Source organism: Polypterus senegalus, chromosome 13, assembly GCF_016835505.1.
Source record: "Polypterus senegalus isolate Bchr_013 chromosome 13, ASM1683550v1, whole genome shotgun sequence".
NCBI classification, from domain to species: Eukaryota; Metazoa; Chordata; class Cladistia; order Polypteriformes; family Polypteridae; genus Polypterus; species Polypterus senegalus.
In genome coordinates, this window is record NC_053166.1 from 75,165,927 (window position 1) to 75,187,870 (window position 21,944).

At 36.8% G+C, this 21,944-nt stretch overlaps 1 protein-coding gene across 1 annotated transcript in view; it reads right to left on the reverse strand.

The window, feature by feature from the left end:
• Positions 1 to 21,944, reverse strand: part of fam120c (family with sequence similarity 120C) — a 61,183-nt gene that overhangs the window by 14,357 nt on the left and 24,882 nt on the right. The window contains exons 2-9 of the mRNA XM_039775370.1: positions 9,945 to 10,191; positions 9,590 to 9,672; positions 9,125 to 9,253; positions 8,780 to 8,882; positions 7,233 to 7,315; positions 6,399 to 6,754; positions 1,055 to 1,313; positions 772 to 943 (exon numbers count right to left, since the gene is read on the reverse strand). Coding sequence (XP_039631304.1) covers positions 772 to 943; positions 1,055 to 1,313; positions 6,399 to 6,754; positions 7,233 to 7,315; positions 8,780 to 8,882; positions 9,125 to 9,253; positions 9,590 to 9,672; positions 9,945 to 10,191 — 1,432 coding nt within the window. The remainder of the gene's footprint in view (positions 1 to 771; positions 944 to 1,054; positions 1,314 to 6,398; positions 6,755 to 7,232; positions 7,316 to 8,779; positions 8,883 to 9,124; positions 9,254 to 9,589; positions 9,673 to 9,944; positions 10,192 to 21,944) is intronic.

Consider the following 21,944-nt stretch of genomic DNA (forward strand, 5'->3'; position numbering starts at 1 on the left):
AATCTGCCCACAAAAATGATGCCGCCACCCGCCACCACCACCCCTTCCTCTATTTGTTATCAAATGGCTTATTGAGAAGGATAGTGATGGCTTTTTTATTGTTTATAATATATAGAAACTCTGTTGTTGTCGCCCATTCTAATTAAACCACAAATGCTCTGTAAAAATACAATGAGTATCAAACAGCCTGTTTGATTTTCTGACAAATTAGTGTATACTACAATGCAGTAGCTCCAAATGGGCCAAAAGGGAGTCAGTGAATGGCAGTATTACCGAATCATTAAAAAAGGGAACATGCTTATTTAGAGTTTGTTGAATACTAATAATAAATTAGTTAATTCAGTGGTTAATTTGGTGTTCTGTGAGGAAAAGAGAGAACCAGCTTTTTGGACTTGGAAATGCATACATTTTTCCCTGTTGATTAATGACAACTATGGTATTTGTGAAACCTTGCCTTATGAGGGTTTGTTCAGGTAAACATTATTATCATATAGAGGGTAGGACGTGTATTTCATGTTATTCTAGAAATTAGAAACGGTACAACAATTCACATCTTTGACTTAGGGCATAACAATTAACAAAGAGACTTTAATAAGAAAATGGAAACAGCACTAACTTCGTATACGAATATGAACGCTTGAGAGCAATTGATGAAAGAAAACAAGTAAAGGAAAATATTTCTGCTAACCCAAAATATGACATTTAAAAGTACTTTCAGTATTCGTAAAACCACACAACATTTTATAAAGCATTAAAAATGTAAATATGTACCATCAAGTGGAACCCTCTTTCGTAGAGACAATCTCTCCATTCTTCTCTGGGTCTCTGCCAAACTGAAGAGAACACCATACACATATTGACGTGCTGATCGAAACAGTGCAGCAGCAGGTGGAAGATCAGGATTGCACTCATCTTCTATGCACACTGCAATCTTAATTTCCCCCTATGAAAAACATGCAAAATATGTTAAAAAAAGAAACAAGCACAATACCATATATGTCCAAACCTCTAGACAAGAGATCTATTGTTAAGCTGCTCACTTTCACAATCTCACCTTTGTAAGAACATGGTAAATGTAGGGATACATAAGCCCCCTCCTGTGTCGATGCTCTGCTACGCGTAATACTTCTGCACCAACTTCGGGCAGTGGAGGCGTAGTGATGTCCATATGATTGCGGGTTGCCATGGAGAGGAGGGAAGGGATCTGAGGGCTGCCATTCCCATGATGACATTCACTACTACCACCTACTTTGCCCCGGTCACTCCCAGAATCATCCCAACCTCCTTTTGATTGTGATTTATCTGGGATATGGCTAAAAAAAAAAAAAAGAAACACATGAGAAAGCACATTAGTAATTCTAAGATGTTAGCCTTTACAAAATCCCTCCTCGACAGCATCCTAATTCCTAATGAAAAATACTGCAACGGCATACTACTATATTCAATGAACTGTAAACTAAATACAAAAATGTAGCAACAAAAAATATTGCATCACTGTGGCATGTAATTCAGCATAATAATAAGTGCATAAAATACACCATAGCAGTGGTGGCAGGGACTGGACATGGGCCACTGGAATTAAATCCAGTTTTATCAACTACTCACTTAAATGGATATCTGTGTTCAGCCAGTTGACAATCTGACTGCTAGCTTGGAGGGTCTTCTTGTGTCAACAGTTCCTCTCTCATCAGCTTTGTGGTGCACAACTCACTGGTTAGCTTTCCCCACAAATACATGCCATTGTACCAATTGTATCCACTAAGTAATTCTCATAGGGTGTCAAACTCCACCCTCCACCAGCCATTGTGAAGGCATATCTACAATACGCTTACATCACCAAGCTCTTGGTTTGCTTTACTGATGTTGGCCAGTGATTTTCAATTGCTTTTCATTATCTGACACCTAACCTCCATTTCAGAAAGAAAAATGCAGAGCTGGCTGGATTTAAATTAGGAGATTTAGTTCACCAGTCCCAGGCTTTTCACTTGTTTCCTTACTGAAATTCTTAGCCACACACATTTTTCTTTAACATTATACAAGAATAATCCATACACATTAAAAGATACATTTTTTTTTAAAATCACATTTCACAATAGAACACAATTTTGTCCAAAGCAGAAAGATAATAAAACAATTTGGAGGATGTGTTGTGTTCAAGTTAAATTCCGTGTTTGTCAACCGCTGTAAAGATAACAGGATTCATTCATCGAAGTGTTCACTACCCAAATCGGCACTCGTGAATCTAAGATGTTTAACAGGCATTCCCGGTATTAAGTTGTGGATTTGCCTGCGAATATTTAGCGGCAGCGTGTCTATGAACTTAATTTAAACTTAAGCTTTACACCTTGCTTTCCTATTGATATGTCTACAAAGGCTTGTTCAGCTTCAGAGGGTTGTTCCTCTCATACTGCATCAATAAACAGCTCGTCTTCCTCTTTACCCGAGACATCACACACTGCATGCACGGGTTTACCTTTCCCAGTCCTGCAAACTTTAGTGAAGTGGTTCAATTTACCATTTTTTACACTGTCTTCCTTTAGCTGGACATTGACTTTTTCCACCGTGTACTTTGTTTCCGCAGTACCCGCACTTATGAATATGCTTGTATGTGTCACACGCTTCATATTCTTTGCTGCTTTCTCAATTGTGTAATGCGTTTTTTGTTCAGAGCTCTTTGGAGGTCTTGCTTTTTGTGTGCGTACTGCGTTCACAGTCAGTTCACGTGAGCCGCTCGGAGTACATGCATCGAAGGTCCTCAGCTGTGGTTGCGCTATCTCGTGCGATCTTGCCATGTCCAAGGATTTATTTAATGTTTGCTCGGACCCTTTCTCTCCCACTTTTGCCGAGTTTGTGCCAAACACTATTCTATCCCTGGCCATCTCATCTTCGTTTGCATAAGCACAGTCCTTCACCAGCAATTTTAACTCCGTTACAAAGTGATCAAAAGTCTCGTTTATACCCTGCGTCTTCTCATTAAACTTGTATCTCGCGAATATTGTATTCGTTGTAGGCATGACAAACGCCAGCGTGTCTATGAACTTAATTTAAACTTAAGGTTTACACCATGCTTTGTTTTAGTTTTTATTGTTATATTCTTTTGCTATATATATATATATATATATATATATATATATATATATATATATATATATATATATACATATACATATACATATATATATACATACATACATACATACATACATACATACATACATACATACATACATACATACATACATACATACATACATACATACAGTATACACGCACACACGTGAAATCTGCTTTTTTGAATCTCTCAGCTTGTTTTTGTATTCCTTGGAGAATCATCTGTGCAATTTTAACACCGACTTTGCTTTCTTTGTAATTAACTTTTGTATCTCTAATGATTTTGTTTCAATATAATTGTTTCTGTCGCTCATATTGTTGGCTATTTGTTATAGTTTGTGATGATCACAGCTGGCAAGGATATACTTTTTTTGTGTAAAAATATATTTTGTTGTTTCCTGCTTCTCTTCAAACATCTTCCGTGTGTTATGAACTGTATACACCATTCAGAGGACAGACTGATGCTTGGATCGACTTGCGTTGATGTGCTCAATACAATCAGAGAATGAATGCAAAGCCCCCGTTCCGTTTAACCTGCTCCTACAAATGCATGACACAAAGTAAATTTAATTGGTCACATAATTTTTCTTTCATAGCACTCATAAATCAATTTCTAAAGTAACTCAATAATAAGATAAAAATGGAAATAATAAATGACTATGTTCTTTTTTAATTTAATTATTCATGAGTTCTGCTGTTGTGGACTGAAATTCTACATCGAACACAAAGCACAAATTGCTTCTAGTTTGTGTGATCAACCTGCAATGGGTTGGTGCCCTGTCTAGGGGTTGTTCCTGCCAGTGTCTGTTGCTTGATGAGATACAGTAGGCTCCCGCTGCCTCATGATCCTGCCTTGAATAAGCAGGTTTGGAAAACAGATGGGCATATGTATGTATCATTACCACTGGAAGCCATTTTGATGTGATTTGTCTACTTGTCATGCAAGAATCCAGTACGAACTTTCATTCTATACTACCAATACTGTAACAAACCTAGTGTCATTATGTTTTTGGAATTTTGGTATCGACTTGGTACCAAAGCATTGGTTACCAAGTATTGTGTGGGTATATCTGTATGATGACTTAAGGTAATGAAGCAACTATTTATGTATATTTTAAAAGTTTGCCCCTTTGTCATTGTTGGCTGAAATGCTAGTATGCTTCCATCAACTACACTACATCTCGTTTTTGTGCATGATTGATACTTTGTATTTTTATGGTTTACAGTTAATTCAAAAATACTTTTTCAATAGCACAATAAACTGGATGGCTGGCTGAATAATAGAATCCACTGACCACAGAACACATCTACAGTGTTGGTGTGAGTGGGTGGGGGAGTGGTTTTCACAAACATCACTACAGGAGAAAGCGGCATTCGATAATACTATAAAAATTATTCAAAGTTGATTTCTTGTAAAATTAAAATTCCTGCAAATTACAAGGCTGTAATGGAATTGAAGCCTAAAACTAAAACTGCCTCATCGTAAAATGAACTTGAACAAATGTCTATCTTCAAGAAACAGTAATGTCATCATCAGTCACTCTCTTTATACCGTATGCTGAATAGCAATTCAACATACAATAATGTTCTGTTCCACCACAGCTTCTCTCTATTGCATTAAGTAACAATACGCAGATGTACAATGCTGTTGGATTTTTGATAAAACCATACTGTCATCAATTGATTTCAGAGATTTGGTGTTCCACATTTTACTCCGGTGTTATAACGTCCATCCATCCATTTTCTCAACCCACTTATAACATCACAAAATAGTGGTGAGCAAAACATGTTTGCATACATCCATATTCCAAACTTGATTACCCAGAACAAGGTTGGGGTGGAGCTGGAACCATCCCAGCAAGTTTCAAGAGAGAGGCTGAAACAATCCCAGTGTGGAACACCCATCCATCCCAGAATGAATGTGCGCACACATACACACTATGGGCAATTTAGCATTGTGGCTTTGCAAAACTTATGTTAAACTTCATTTTACATGCGATTACGCAACCGTGAAACTCATTACTAAGGGTGTTTTGGAGTTTTATAAGTTTTTTGAGGGATTGAAAGAAAGTAGGTAGGCTGGCGCCCTGCCCGGGGTTTATTTCCTGCCTTGCACCCTGTGTTGGCTGGGATTGGCTCCAGCAGAACCCCCGTGATCCTGTAGTTAGGATATAGCGGGTTGGATAATGGATGGATGGATGAAAGAAAGTAAAACTGGGTTCGGCAACACTGTACACCCCTACATGACATATACAGCTACAGAAAAGGATCTAGATGAAAAACTGGCACAAACTGTATTTCGGAAATGCAACATAGTCAAACAACCCACAATGAGACAAAAGATGCATGCTTAGACGCTAAAATTATCCAAGTTAGATGAGAAAAAAACAAAAACGCTGTACTTGTGGTCTTAGATATGTGCAGATAACAATGCCCCAGTGTACTACTGCTGCCTGTTGGGAACTGTAGTACCCATGTCAATTACGGTTTTTTGGTTACAGTGCCCCTCCCTCTCCCTGCCATATAGCCCATATTTTCTGTTGGACTATCCACATATGCACAATTGCGTGTAAATTGGTTTAGCTGGTTTGACGCAAAAAAGCAAACTGACAAACAAACAGCTTACAATTTTATTACACACACACTGATGCAAGTGGACAAAGAAAAATGCAATATTCTGTTACAACATAACAGGCTATTGAACTAGCAATAGCGGTTGCCCATCGCGATATTATTGTAGACTAAGATGGTACAATGTGCACATCAATTCACTGCAGTCAAAAAACATTCCTAAAAGAATGGTGCCAACTGCAGTATTTGGTTGCATTTATTTAATTATATACTGTTCTCCATTTGAAGAAATATGTCCTCAATTTTAAGGAAAATATACCCTTAACAAGAATGTATCTATTCTAAAAAGACTTAAAATCACAAGGTGTAAATGAACATAAAAGTAATTTTAGTTGGTGGAGTTCACATCCCATATCAGCCTGTCACTGTTCTAAGTTTAACTGGAAAACAGCAAAAGTGTCAAGGCCATCGGAAGAACATAATCAACCAGACATTTGCACATAGCTCTGTGTATAGTTGGCAGCCAAGATAAGACAGAATCATCTACACTGCTCAAAAGTTTACAATTTTTTTTCAGCACTGTAGTATTTTATTAGTAATAGTATTTAATTTTACAGAAACCATTGCAAATATAGCAAATGAAATTTTTCAAGAAAACAGTGTAAACTAATTGCATAAAAATCACCTTTGTATTTACAGTCAAAAAAATCTCTTACTTTACGCCTGCACTATTGTGGTCTTCTCCATCTGAAGACGATGATGGTGATGAAGCAGGCCCCGAGGAAGGAGATGGTTTAGTGGCTAAATGATGATTAGGATACTTGTTTCCCATGTTCCCAGATGATGTGTTGGCCATTGTGGAGCCAGAAATACGGCCAGCAGTATTATCATAAGGAGCAGACCACTCTGTGAAGGGAATCTTGGATAAACCATCATTACATTCCTGCACAGGCAAATGGCCTCCGGGTGCTGAGGATGGGTGCGAGAACATCAGAGCTGGGTTTGGATGGGGACCACTTAGGAAAGATCCTCCATGATAAGGTATCTTTCCAGACATATTTGGGGCCACAAACTAAAATAAATAAACATAAAAAATAATCATGAAAAACAATGCAACAAGAACATTTTTCCCCCCACAAAGTCCCTTTAAATTTAAAGCATTAGCAAAAAAGTTACTCTTAAATACATAAAAAGGAAATGCACCAAGAAAAAACAATTACAGGAACACTTATTTCTCTCTCTGTATCAGACAGTATACAAGTTTGATGTGTTGTGTCATAACTGTCAAGAGTATTTCAGTATTGTACAGTCCACCAATTTAAATAATTTTTTCTTTTGAAAGAAGATATTTCATAACACAAACACGCACACATTTAATAAAGTAATAAGACATACAAAATAAAGTTTTTATTTAAAATCTGTCAGTCTAACAAACTTCAGTACGAGAGCCAACGAAGCATGATGCACACAAACTGCCTTCTACTTTAAGTATAAAACATATGCATTTGTCAGAACACAAGTGTTACTTTTTTTAATCAGTGGTTTCTCACCAAAGATTTGCCGGGTTGCAATGCTCCAATGTGACCATGAGGTGGTGCTGGTCCTCCAAATTGACCTGGACCAAATCCAGAAACTGTAGAAAAAGGAAAACATCCTTTGGATCAACCAACTTATCACACAAAGACACAGACTACTTTAGTCTAAATAGTGTGGGAAATATTCAGCCTTCAGAAAAAAACGTTCTAAAAGGCTAAAGTTTGAACTACACTTTACTACTATTTTTTATTATTAATTTCTATAAAACTTTATAGGACTCGAATGATTTCATTACAGGTGTCCTACTCATTTACCTACTATTTGACAGTATACCATTCACACTCTCATCGTCTACGTTGATCTTCATTACATTGACTGTGACGAGCATATTTTGCACGGGAAGTACTAAAAAAATCTCTTGTAACATCCCTTATTGAAAAGAAACCTTATGTCACTGACAGGGTTATATTTAATAGATTCCACTTGCAGAACCAGTGATCATTTTTGTGTGTTATTATGAGATTATTTGCAAAACTGTTGATACATAATGAGTCCCATGAGTTGCCTATTAAGTAAAACTTAGAATTACAATAATAAATGAATAATAACATATACAAAAATTTGTGATTGGATAAAGGCTATTCTTGGCTGGTTTGAAGATCATGATTATTTGTATTAATTTCTGTTAAAATAAATAAGCCTTGGATTTTACCATTAAAACCATAAATAAATGATGTTGTGTCATGTCTCTCCAAAGTCATTTCCCTCCTATTAGTTCTAAATATGTATACACAATACATCTACAGTATATTGCAGCTGGTGTCAAGGATGTGAGATAATGTGCTTGTGAGTAAACGTCAATGTAAGGTTACATAAACGTTACAACGATCTATAAGATTATAACGTACTCAAATTACACTGAGAGCAGAAACCTAGTTATGTATGATCTATTACCTGCACATAAAATAAGTTGTTTATAACAGAGAATTAAACCTACCATATATCAAAAATGTTAATAAATATGAATCTAGTATCTAAACACATTATGCAAAGCAGTGGTAAATATAATTTAGATATGGATGACATAGGCAATCGCCCAGGGTGGCATCTTGCCAATAGTGGTAAATGGTGCCCACAAAAAAAGATCCAAAATGGAGATTAGAGCCAGTCAATACATTAGTGGTCCCATTTATGAAATGTAAGGGAAGTGAAAGGTAAGTGGCACATACGCGGTAAATTCCACAGTATGTACACAGAGGGACACAATTTATGCAAGTCTAATATTGACTATCCATTATGGGCACTGATGAATGCTGCCACCTCTCCCTTCCTTGGGTTCCAAATGTCACTACGGCAAACAATGTAATAAGAGACCCAAACAAAAACAAGTATTAAAAGGCTGTTCATAACCTTTTTTTTATTTGAGTTAATGGAAAAAATAATTGTCGTATTGCACTGTAATAAACATATTTCACATCTTAATTTAACTAATGCTCAGTGAATAATACTTATTTTTGGATTTAATAACCTCACATAAAATACTAACAAAATAATTACTCACAGATAAATGGTGAAGGACCCATGGCCAATGGTCTTGGTTTGCTAGCAGCAGAGAAATATTCAACTGCTTTTTTAAAGCGTTCAACCTTGTCTTCAGTTCTAGACTAAAGAAATGGCAGAGAAACAATACTAAGCTTTCCATTAGATATGACAGACCGGAAACAAAACCCATAAAGTACAATAACTCTAAGGCGAAATATCCATTACACACCACATTAATTTCAGCTCAAGTGAACAGCTATCAGCAACATCAGGATGAAACATTCAGACCGACCATCCAAACATAAATATTACATATAAACAGTGTGAAAAACTTTAAAGTTAGTTCTAAATTTCAGGTACATACCTGAGACTGCCGAAACACATCACGTGCGATTGCTTCTAAATTATTAAGGTCCTTAATGGCAGCCACATACTCTGAGACAGCTTTAATGACCACCTCACAAGGGGGCAGAACAAGTTGATGGGCACGCACCTAAAGTGTTTAAAAAAAAATCAAAAATAAGTTTGTTCTTTATAGTAGAGGTAGATGGAGACACTAGGATTTAATCTCACAAGTGCCTAGCTCGACACAAAGAAGCAAGAATAAGACAAAAGGAGAATCTTTACAGCCATAGAACTTACAAAAGATCTGGAGAAAAACAAAATGGTGAACTGTTTGCAGTTTTTAATGGAGGAAAGACAGCTGTACCACCTAGTATAACAGCAAGAAGACTAAAAGTAAAACCTCAATGCAGCTGACAATTTTAAATGATATATTGTCATTGCTTTCTAAAATCTGTAAAATTACACATATATTATCTAGATGTACCTTTAGTGATGCCAGAGGATGCTCTGGCCCCAGAAGACTCCAGTGAAATGCTGCCAGATCTTCATCTGGAAGGATGTGATTACCTGTAATAAATACATTTTCAATATAAGCATGTTCTTATGAATATGACAAACAGTAGTCAGGACAAACAGGACATCTTTGTGTGTTAATATGGTCTGAAAGGAAAGAAACTGTTCTGCTTTCACCAACTATCTTTATTATGTTAACACAAATAAGATCACATTCATTTGTCCAGCCAGGTTAAATGTGTTAACATCAGACTAATCAGATTATATAAGTACCAATGAAAGGTTAAAAAAAAAATGGCGCAGGTCTGGCAGTTTTTAACTCTTACCCAAGAGTGCTGCAAAGGTAGGAAATTGTGAAGGTTTCAGTCCCAATTGCTTGGCCACCTCTGCCATGAGATACTGGTTTGTAGTTAGGTTCTTGCCATTCCAGCTGAGTTTGAGAGCATGTGAACTGAAGTAAGCTGGGATATTACAAAGGGCATATTCCGAATCATGAGCAATGAGTCCCTGGAAACCATAGTCCCTGTAAAAAGAGATCACTTCCTGGTGATGATCCTCCAAACTCTGTACAACCTGAAATACAAAAAATCAATTATAAGAAAAATTAACAAGAGAACACATGAAGAAACAATACTACATTCTAACACATTAGTAAACCATCATCAATCTCCAAAAAGACCTGGCTGAATACAAAGAATACCAAAAGAGATCGGGGAAGAGATAGTCAGAGGCATGCTATGGATTCAATGGCTTACTTAACTGGGTTCCTTGGTAACCTTTTTGCCTAGGAGCACCTGGTGTTCCTGACTTGAAAACAATTGAAGCATGTAGAAACGTTTTCCAGTAAATATTTGATAAACATTTTTTCTTATCCACAAACACGTAAAACGCATTCAGTGAGCACACCTAGCACAGATTAGCCTTTTTTTATTAATTGAATGATAATAAGCACAACTGTAGTTGACTATCCTATCTCACTTAAGCAGCGAGTGCCTGGTTACAAATATTGAATTTCCTGAATGTGTACTCCTGCCTCAATCACATCATTTGCAGAACATAAGCTTTTTACAAAGATTAAACTCAAGGCGGGAAAAATTAACCACTAAACCTTTAAAAGTAGAATGTCTCCTTGATCCTGTGCACATTGGCTGTCTCCTCACCCAAATTGCAGTATCATTCTTTAAACCTCTAGCCATTTACACCATGTCAACTTCATTGTGTCAGTACTCTTGAACATGCGCCGATTTCTGCGGAGGAAGCTCATGGCTCTGTGTCAGATTCCACTGGATTAACATCTCTTTTAATCCTCACCACCGTGGAACTAGCTACCTATTTTGCAAGTCATATTATGCCAGAGTTAAACTAATAAACCCAGCTATAGATTGACATGAGATAGATACATGGAGCCAGGTAACACCCCTCCTGCCTTACAAAGAGTATTGCTCGATTTTTCTCATGCTACATTTTAATGTAATCACTAAGCTCTAAATTAATGTACAAAAATAATTTAGCTATATTTCATTTATCTGACTTAACATGGCTTAACTTAAGCTTACTATAAAGGTTATTTAAATTTCAACAGACAGATTGAGATATGTTATAAATTCTATTCCTTAACACAGATGTTCGCATTTAATCCATTGTTGTTGATTTACTACTGTGTTTCTGGTCATTGTGTAACATTACCAAATAAACTTCATTTCATTAAATTTCATTTGATTTGCCACTGCCCTGACACTCTACTGTAAAAACTGATACAATTTTGCCTTCATTGTACCCTTTGTAATAATAAGCTCATCATCGTTTCTCTCTATTAAATAAAACAACTTTTTTGAATGTTTGGCTCTGAGATTTGTTAATGTTCTTTACAAAAAATATTCTAACGGGAAACTGTTACCGTTTTAATACGAATGGCAAATCAAGATCTCCTTTGGTGTCTAATGTTATCCGCGTAAGATTTACTACATTACCTTTCTTGGATGCATCCTTCTTTCTAAAGTAATTTTTGCAGTGGAAGAACGGATGGTGTTAACGTTTGTAGATATTCTAAGGAATATTGTACGTTGACGTTTTCATGTTTCACACGGTCACCACAAACTGTATCAGCATAGTCTATTGATATGCATTTAACCAATTTGCTGTGTAACAGATCAACATTTTTGGTGTTAATTCGTTTGACTTCATATGTTTCTCTATTCTAGGATTGCTTGTGTAGTAATTTTTCCGGTTGAAAACCCTTCGGGATGAAATTCTTCAATAAGATTTGGACATCATCATCTTTAATTGGGAACATAGAGAGGAAAACGTAAAAATTTATAAGAGCTGAGAAAGCAGGAACTGTGTCTGTCCAAAGCACTCACAGGAATGAGAGGTGAGAGTACCGTGTGCGTGGTTGAATATGGTTGACAGGAGGGCGTGACTTGAAAAAATCTCATGGCCAAAGTCTTGTCTCGCAGGATTTGAAAAAAAATCTCTTGAAAAAAGTCTTGCCTCATCCCAAGATTTTTTTTTTTTATATAATAGATCAGGAGTGCACAATACGTCGTTCGCGCTGCATTGAAATTTTTTTTTTTGTTAGTCTATCATATATCCTCCCTATGGCATTTGCCACTTGATTGACATACAGGGTGGCCAGTCTGAGATCTCTTCTCTTCTAACATACTAGCCATCCCACACGCATGATCAAACGCGAGAGCTACTGCAAAACTCCGGCTATCTAAGTGATCTAGTTAGCCTTCCAATTTTAAATTGACTAAAGAAGAGATTAGAAAAAAAATGTTGTTATGGGCTGGATGTGGAATTGGAAGATGAATATCACAATGAAAGTGCGTCTGTCTGATCTGTCAATCTATCACTGCTATTCCAAAGAAAGAAAAAGTGGAAAGGCACTTTTGAACTGTTCATAAAAACTACGAAACTGACTTCCTTCCAAAATGCGATTTGAGAAAGAGAAAGGAGAGGGAACTAAAATCGCAGTTAATCGAACAGCCATCATTTTTCACTCAGCTGAATTCAAAAGCAAAGGCAGACACACCGAAGCATCGTTCCGGGCGAGTCACTCGATCATTAAGCATAAAAAGTCCTTCCAAGATGGACGGATGATAAAAGATGCCTTTGTTGAGGCAGATGGCTAGGGAGAAATTCCTGCTGAGATTTCAAGACCCCTGGCCAGAGAAAAAGGAGTTTCTCCGTCATTAAACACCTGGCCGCTAGTCTTGGCATTTTTTTTTTCCTATCTGACAAACATGTTGAATGAGCTTAATTTACACCTACAAGGAAAAGGGAAAACCATGGTCAATATGACTAGCTCAGTTAATGTATTCAAACGAAAAAAGGAACATCTGTCCACAAATCAACTTGATTTGGGGAACATCCAAAACCTCGTATCAGAGCTGGAGGCGCAATGGAAGGCGTGTGCGCAACTTGACAGCATACGCTACACAGAGCAGATTGAAAAATTGTCTGTCAGACTTTGACAAATGGTTTCAAGACTAAGCTTTACTTGACTTTAAATATTCAGGAGTGACTTTATATATTCTGCTGCTGACTTTATATAGTCAGATTTTGGTGTTATATATTCCGAAAATCATTATATTTGCCTGTTTGGCACCCAAAAGTATACTCAGAGTGTGTGTGTATTTTTATATATATATATATATATATATATATATATATATATATATATATATATATATATATATATATATATATATATATATATATATATATATATATATATATATATATATATATATATATATATATATATATATATATATATAATATTTTTTTATAGGGCGGCACGGTGGCGCAGTGGTAGCGCTGCTGCCTAGCAGTTAGGAGACCTGGGTTCGCTTCCTCGGTCCTCCCTGCGTGGAGTTTGCATGTTCTCCCCGTGTCTGCGTGGGTTTCTTCCGGGCGCTCCGGTTTCCTCCCACAGTCCAAAGACATGCAAGTTAGGTGGATTGGTGATTCTAAATTGGCCCTAGTGTGTGCTTGGTGTGTTTGTGTGTGTCCTGCGGTGGCTTCGCACCCTGCTCAGGATTGGTTCCTGCCTTGTGCCCTGTGTTGGCTGGGATTGGCTCCAGCAGACCCCCATGACCCTGTGTTCGGATTCAGTGGGTTGGAAAAATGGATGGATGGATGGATATATTTTTATATATTTTGATTGCATATAGTTTTACTGTCAAATAATGCAAAGAGTACGCGACACGTACAGTCATGTGAAAACATTAGGACACCCTTTGAAAGCATGTGGTTTTTTGTAACATTTTTAATAAATGGTTATTTCATCTCCGTTTCAACAATACAGAGAGATTAAAGTAATCCAACTAAACAAAGAAAACTGAAGAAAAGTCTTTTCAAGATCTTCTGTAAATGTCATTCTACAAAAATGCCTATTCTAACTGAGGAAAAAGATAGGACACCCTTGCCCCTAATAGCGAGTGTTACCTCCTTTGGCTGAAATAACTGCAGTGAGACGGTTCTTGTAGCCATCTACCAGTCTTCGACATCGGTCTGAGGAAATTTTACCCCACTCCTCAATGCAGAACTTTTTCAGCTGTGAGATGTTTGAGGGGTTTCTTGCACGTACAGCCCTTTTCAAGTCACCCCACAGCATCTCAATGGGATTCAAATCTGGACTTTGACTTGGCCATTCCAGGACTCTCCATTTCTTCTTTTCAGCCAATCTTTGGTTGATTTACTAGTATGTTTTGGGTCATTGTCATGTTGCATGGTCCAGTTCCGCTTCAGCTTTAATTTTCTAACTGATGGTCTCACATGTTCTTCAAGCACCTTCTGATACACAGTAGAATTCATCGTGGATTCTATGATGGTGAGCTGACCAGGTCCTGCTGCAGCAAAGCAGCCCCAAACCATGACACTTCCACCTCCATGCTTCACAGTTGGTATGAGGTTCTTTTCTTGGAATGCTGTGTTTGGTTTACGCCAAACATGTCCTCTGCTGTTGTGTCCAAATAATTCAATTTTGGACTCATCTGTCCAAAGAACATTATTCCAGAAGTCCTGGTCTTTGTCAACTTTATCTCTGGCAAATGTCAGTCTGGCCTCGATGTTTCTCTTGGAAAGCAAAGGTTTCCTCCTTGCACACCTCCCATGCAAGTTAAACTTGTACAGTCTCTTTCTGATTGTAGAGGCATGTACTTCTACATCAACAGTAGCCAGAGCCTGCTGTAGTTCTCGAGATGACACTTTAGGGTTTTGGAGACCTCTTTTAGCATCTTGCGGTCTGCTCTTGGGGTGAACTTGCTGGGGCGACCAGTCCTGGGCATGTTGGCAGTTGTTTTGAAAGCCCTCCACTTGTAGACTATCTTCCGGACAGTGGAATGGCTGATTTCAAAATCTTTTGAGATCTTTTTAAATCCCTTCCCAGACTCATAGGCTGCTACAATCTTTTCTGAAGTCCTCTGACAGCTCTTTTGTTCTCACCATGGTGCTCACTCTCACTTCAACAGTCAGGAGCACACCAAACTAAATGTCTGAGGTTTAAATAGGGCAAGCCTCATTCAACATGCAGAGTAACGATCTACTAATTATGTGCACCTGGTGTGATATACCTGTGTGAGATCTGAGCCAATTTAAGAGGGAATACATGTGAGGGTGTCCTATCTTTTTCCTCAGTTAGAATAGGCATTTTTGTAGAATGACATTTACAGAAGATCTTGAAAAGACTTTTCTTCAGTTTTCTTTGTTTAGTTGGATTACTTTAATCTCTCTGTATTGTTGAAACGGAGATGAAATAACCATTTATTAAAAATGTTACAAAAAACCACATGCTTTCAAAGGGTGTCCTAATGTTTTCACATGACTGTATTTCGCCCTAATTCCGGGCTCATCAGGCGTACACACTCACTGCACCCCCTCTCGGGGATAGAACCTCAGACATTAGCGTCTACCTACTTGCCGACCAACCACAAGCATTACCTGGTAGGTAACCACCCATACAATCAGATTGTGATTCAGACTACAAATGCCATGAATATGAATATAAAAAAATTCTATATATATAATTTTTTTTTTTATATAATAGATCAGGAGTGCACAATACGTCGTATATATATACACACACACACACAAACACATACATGTATACATACACACACACACATATATATATACAAACACTGATCTCTTGCTATATCACACTTCGACTTTCGCAGCTTCACTCCATCACCCACACCCTCAGTCTCAGCTCAATATTTGGCATAACTGACTCAAATTAGCTTATGGAGGAGGTACACAAGCTTGTTCTATCCCAGACTGTGAACATTTAAAATGTTTACTCAGTACTGATAAAAGGAAAAACAAGCATTTTGTGTTGTTAGTTTAGGCAGACTACTATACTCTTAATTACTGTATGGGTTTCTACACTCAATTAATGGTCATTAAAAAAGGTATGTTGCAGTTTAGTAGATTGCATAAACTAAATTCAGTATTGCTAAGATTGATTAACCACTGCTTAATGTTTTTCAATTGTTACATCTTTATGTTGTTAAATGGAAGTTGACAAAGTTCCTCTTTGTAATTCAGCTTCTGCACACCTCTTTTATAATTTCAAAATGTGTTTAAAAATGACTATTACAGCAACGGTTTGAGCTCTGAATGATATCAGTGATACTAACTTGGTATTATTTTGTTATTAGTTAAGCAGTTGATATCTGAGACATTACCACATGTTTGATAAGTGCACAGCAAATGCTCAATGTACTGAACACACACACAATTACTATCTATCATTTACTTGACACACTTTTTAACTGTTTTGATAATAGATATTTTTCATTAATACGAATAAATTAGAGTCACAAGAATGCACACTTCATCCATATCAGTAGTGGCATAAAGTGCTGGGGCAGGTGATCTGTACTGAATCTGTACTGAGGTCTTTTAATTTCGACCTAATATCTCTGTTTTAAAAAGACGGAATTCTTCTTAGAATTGGTTATTTGAATGCTTTATTTTAGACGTGATTGAGGAAGACTAATTGTAAATATCTGAAAATGATTCCACGCGGGAGCATCAACTTTGTCGTTGATTGTGAATCTATTCTTGTTCAATGCTTAGTTGTTTCAACTAGTAAAGTGACCACTTAATATATGCCAGCAGGTATGTGAACTAGGAAAATATGGCACTGCCAGATCATTGCAAATACAAAGACACTTCTCCAAAACTAAACGCCAGGCAAGGAGAAGACTCTTCAGGACAGCTACCACCCTGAGCACAACAACCACCTTAAGGGAACTGTTATTTCTCTTAAAAAAGTAATCCTGCCAGCCTGTATAAATCTTGCAGCACTACATATTTAATCCTGCAGAAAACAAATGGTGATATCTTTATTTTATAGGTCAGAACCTCTTTGACTAGAGCAAGGGCCTTAAGTCAAAACAGAGGGGAAATGAAGAGCTCCAAAAGGAGGAGGAGAAGTTTGGTGCAAACCTTTTGCCCCTTTACTAGAAAACACAGGTTAAGGACTCTTCTTACAAACACAGGAACAAGCTGGAGGACACAGCCAAATCAACCAAGAAAGATCACTGTTCTGAAACAGCCCAGTCACAGCCCAAATTTCAATTTTATTGAAAGTCTTCTTTTCAGCGAGGAGCCTCTTACAATTTACCTGACCTCAATCTTTCCCGCAAATTTGTGCATCATCATCATTCTTTTTTGTGTCCTCCCATAGTGTAATTCACTCAAGTGCGCTCAGCTAATTTGGAGGCACTGGGATCAGTAGACATCAGGTAAGTCTTTAAGAACAACAGGCTGTCACTACCTATTTGTTCTCTACAAAATCCAAAGTGAAATATTCATATTTAAAAAGCATTTAAAGTTTCTTTTAGGCACAGAAATCTCAGACAACCTGCATAAAATGTTTTCAAGTAAAATAAATTATTCACTTTTTATTTAATTTATACTTTGGATGACCAAAAGGACTAACTTCCAGTATGAAAAGAAATATTCAACTCTGCAAATGATGAGCCATTTTGAATAAATGGCACATAACCACAGTGTGCCTTCCGCAAATAAAAAATACTTCAACTTTGCTGAAAAAAGACCGGAGCGAAAACCACCAGGCTTTTAAACTTGCAAACTTCCAACTTTTTTTTTTTTTTTTTCTTGTAATTAAATACTGTACATATTTGTTTCCTTTTATTTATTTATATTATCTGTTTACTGAAAGAACACTCTACTCACATTTGTTTATGCTATTTTCCTCCTGGTCACAACAAACTAGACCATTTTATATATTTTTTTTTCTTTCCAAATGCATTCTTGAAATAGTATTCATCTTAATACATCATTAATCATCCTATAAAGTGAACTCTAACTTTAACAGTTTATGTAACTCTTTAGACTCCATTCCCATTATTCACATCTTCTTTCATTCACCAATATTAAGATAATTTTGTAATGATCTTTCTAAAAAAAGCTACTAGTGTTCATTTGTTTACAAAGTGCTATACTAAAAGTTCATTACTTTATCGTCAAACTGGCACATTGCATTAAGTCTGTACTCCCCTGCATTGTTTTTCTCTCTACGAAGACACCCAAACTTGTCTGTCAGAGCTGGGAGACCCCAGCGCCCATTTGTGACCATATACCTTCAGACAGGTTTGGTTTGATTGTTAGGCTTCTACTGTTACAAAGAGGAATGCTTAGCACTTAAATACTACCAGTCATTCTCTCCTATGACGTGAAGATCATGAGAAGACAATACAAGTATGAAATATTCAAGGTACCAGTCGGTCACCTAATGATAATCATTGTCAATATCATAGTGACCGCCCAAACCCAACCAAAACCAGATTTCTAGATTCTCCAGGTTATGTCTTTCAAACGAGGTATAGCTTGTCTAACAACCAACACCTTGTCATGAAATACTCTTAGAGAACAAGAAGAGGGAAGAGCACGTCTGTGTTTACAAACTTCTACTGAGACAGACAGGCAGACAAAGGAATATGTTCACATGTGCGTGGCAGTGTCTGGAGGAGAATGACAAGAAAGAAAAACCCCCATGATCAAGCCAAGAAACTTTGAATGTTGTAATAGAGGATAGTGAAAGATGTCTATACGGTATATTCAACTTTTATATCTAAGATGCTTTAGTTTGAGGGGTGGGTGGGTGTTTTGGGTATAAAGTGTAGGCAAGTTCCTGGTTTTTCCAAGGTAATAGGTAGCAATGTTGTTATAGTTTTGTCTTTTTTATATTAGTTTTTACTTCTATATTTTTTCTGACCTTACTTGGAAATTCAGTTTAGTTTTCCTTCATCGTGCATTTTTAGTTTTAGTTTAGTTTTTTATTTTACAAAGACATTTCTGTTTTATTTATATACATATAAGGTTCAGTTTTAGTAATTATAGTATGGTTAAAGAGCTACTATGGAGTTTAGTTTTTGTGTCACAATGAGACAGAACTGTGCACTTATCGAGTTTGGATATAATATGAATTTAATGTTAGTGGAAGCTTACTACACTACACAAAACACTTTACTATTTGGTTTTGCTTTTGTCTGATAAAAACAAGCATAATCAAAACCAGATACTGAATATGAACAATTTCACACAATTTTATAATTTTTAAAATATTTTCTATGTCATTTGTGCTGACTGTTGGCACTTTTTTCTTTTCCTTTTATTGCCCAGAATGGGACAATTTGTAACGAAATTTAGGTGAATTTTAAAGTTTGAGGGTTTTTTACTCTAAATGTCTACACAACACATCCTGCTCCAACGACAAAGTGCTTATAATGAATGCCTTCAATATTGCATTCAAAAATCTCAAATACTGGGCTTCGTTATTTTCTACCAGCCATATTGATCTCCTATTCCATCTCAGGCAGAAACAATTTATAGACAGAATTTTGCCACCTGCAGGCCTGAAAAGATATCAAAAATCAGAAAACAGAAGCTACTGTGTTGTGACAGGTATGCACGGGGGGCTTAGGAAGAACAAGGCTCTTAGGCTTGAATCAGTATCCAGACCCCACCTAGCTATATTGAGGGAAACAAAGAAAAACAAGCATTTAGTGTCAAGGTTAGGGGCAGTGAGACTTGAATAGCTCAACATAAGAACAGTAAACCCATAATGAGCAGAGCAAGAGCAGGTAATAAGAGTGTGGACAGGCACAAAACGCCAGAGACAGCATCTGAGATTAAGAACAATTTATACATTATCTAAACCTGTTTATCCAGAGCAGGATCACAAGAACCTGGAGCCTACCCAAGCAGGTTTGGATGCAAAGCAGGAAAAATCCCTGGTATGCAATATGTACGATATGACTAATGTTAACTACAAAAAGAATATGATATTTCAACTATCTATTTTGAGAGAGAGAGAGAGAGAAACGTTGAAAAAATGGGAATACTTTTAAACATAATTCTGCTATAGGATTCTTTTCACAATATCTGCTATTAATAATGATATTAACTAAAAAAGATTAATAAATATAGTATAAATACAAAAACACATTAGTACGTTTAGCTTTTTATCACTTGCTCTGCCTACCTACCTGTAGTTCAGTAGAGACATTGCCAACTCAGAAATTTTACAAGGTTTGTATCTCTTCATAGATAGATAGATAGATACTTTATTAATCCCAAGGGGAAATTCACATAATCCAGCAGCAGCATACTGATACAAAAAAACAATATTACACTTTTAAAAGCAAAAGTGATTGGTTAGCAACAATATGCTGATCATGTACTACGACCTGGTCAATCTCATGATCAGTGCCATTTTATTTTCAAAATTCGGGAGTGGCCTCCTCTCACCTTTCTCGTGTACTCAATTATGGGGATGGATATTTGAGGAGTAAACCACAATACAATGATTATATTATGTAAATTAAAGAGCCATCAACAACAAAACATCCATCCATCCTCTTCCGCTTATCCGAGGTCGGGTCGCGGGGGTAGCAGCTTAAGCAGAGAGGCCCAGACTTCCCTCTCCCGGCCACTTCTTCCAGCTCTTCGGGAGAATCCCAATGCGTTCCCAGGCCAGCCGGGAGACATAGTCCCTCCAGCGTGTCCTGGGTCTTCCCCGGGGCCTCCTCCCAACAACAAATCAAATAATATATTGATCAATTATTATAAAAGTTCATTAAATTGGACTCTGCAGCTGCATGAATAAAAAATTAAAAGAGTATGTGTTCAGGTAAAGTACCACTTCCGGTTGATAGATTTGGCCCAAAAGTTAACAAAGATCCACAATTTTGTTGTAACGACCACATGCCAAATTTCATCCATCTAACTTTTTTGAGTTACCGTGTTTACCCACAGACATAATTCCAAAAAACAGTATTTTCGGAGTTGGGGAGGTCTAAAACGTCAAGATTCACCAAAATCTTGAGGTCAAATTTTTTTCATAATTATACTTTCTCTATATTTTGTATGCAAAGTGTCAGGTCAATTACTGTCAACAAAAAGCAGGCACCTCAGAAATAAACTGAAACGTTACTCACTCGTGATTATTCTGTCCATACGGTTTTTGTTGACCACCACATTCCAGTTTCAGGCGTTTGAATTACATCTTGATATATAACAAGTGCAAAAAAAGGCAGTACATAAATCACTTTCTATTCCACATGCTTTACCCGCATATTCAGCTTGCTCTGCCACCGCAAATGCTGTGTCAACAGTAGGGCTGCAACTAATGATTATTTTGGTTGTCGACTAATTGTTCATTTCATCCCCCATTGGTCACGATTATTTCATGCCTGCGGCCTGTGGTTGCACATCCTGTTCTGGGCTCCAGTGCATGTCTTACCTCATCTGCTCATATCTGTCCACCTGTGAATGTCACCTTGATGTCACTGCATTAACATGATTAAAATTTAATAATAATCAAATTAAAATAACTAGTGAAACATATGAATTTGAAAATAATCAGATGTTTTATATTCGTGTGACCATCACAATAAAAAAGAAATACATTTAACAATACAAACTAAAGTGCACATAGTCTTTAAACAAAAAAAGTGCATTTAACTTAACAAAAATGGCCACTGGTGTGTCTTAAAAGTCCAAAAGTTTAAATAAAGCTTTAATACAAATAAAATAAAACAATGTACAGTTTATAAAACATTAAGTTCATATATTCCTGATTGCAGAGCAGGAACGTGAGCATTTCAATGTGCTCTGATGTGAGGCTGGCTCTCTTCTTTGAGACAATGTTCCTAGCTGCTGAGAAGAGACGTTCAGAGGGAGTAGAGGTAGCAGGAATACATAAGAATGATTTTCCAGACAGAGAAAGATATTTTAATCATCACAATCTGAAGGTAAAGTGTTGTAGTTTATCACATCATGTACTA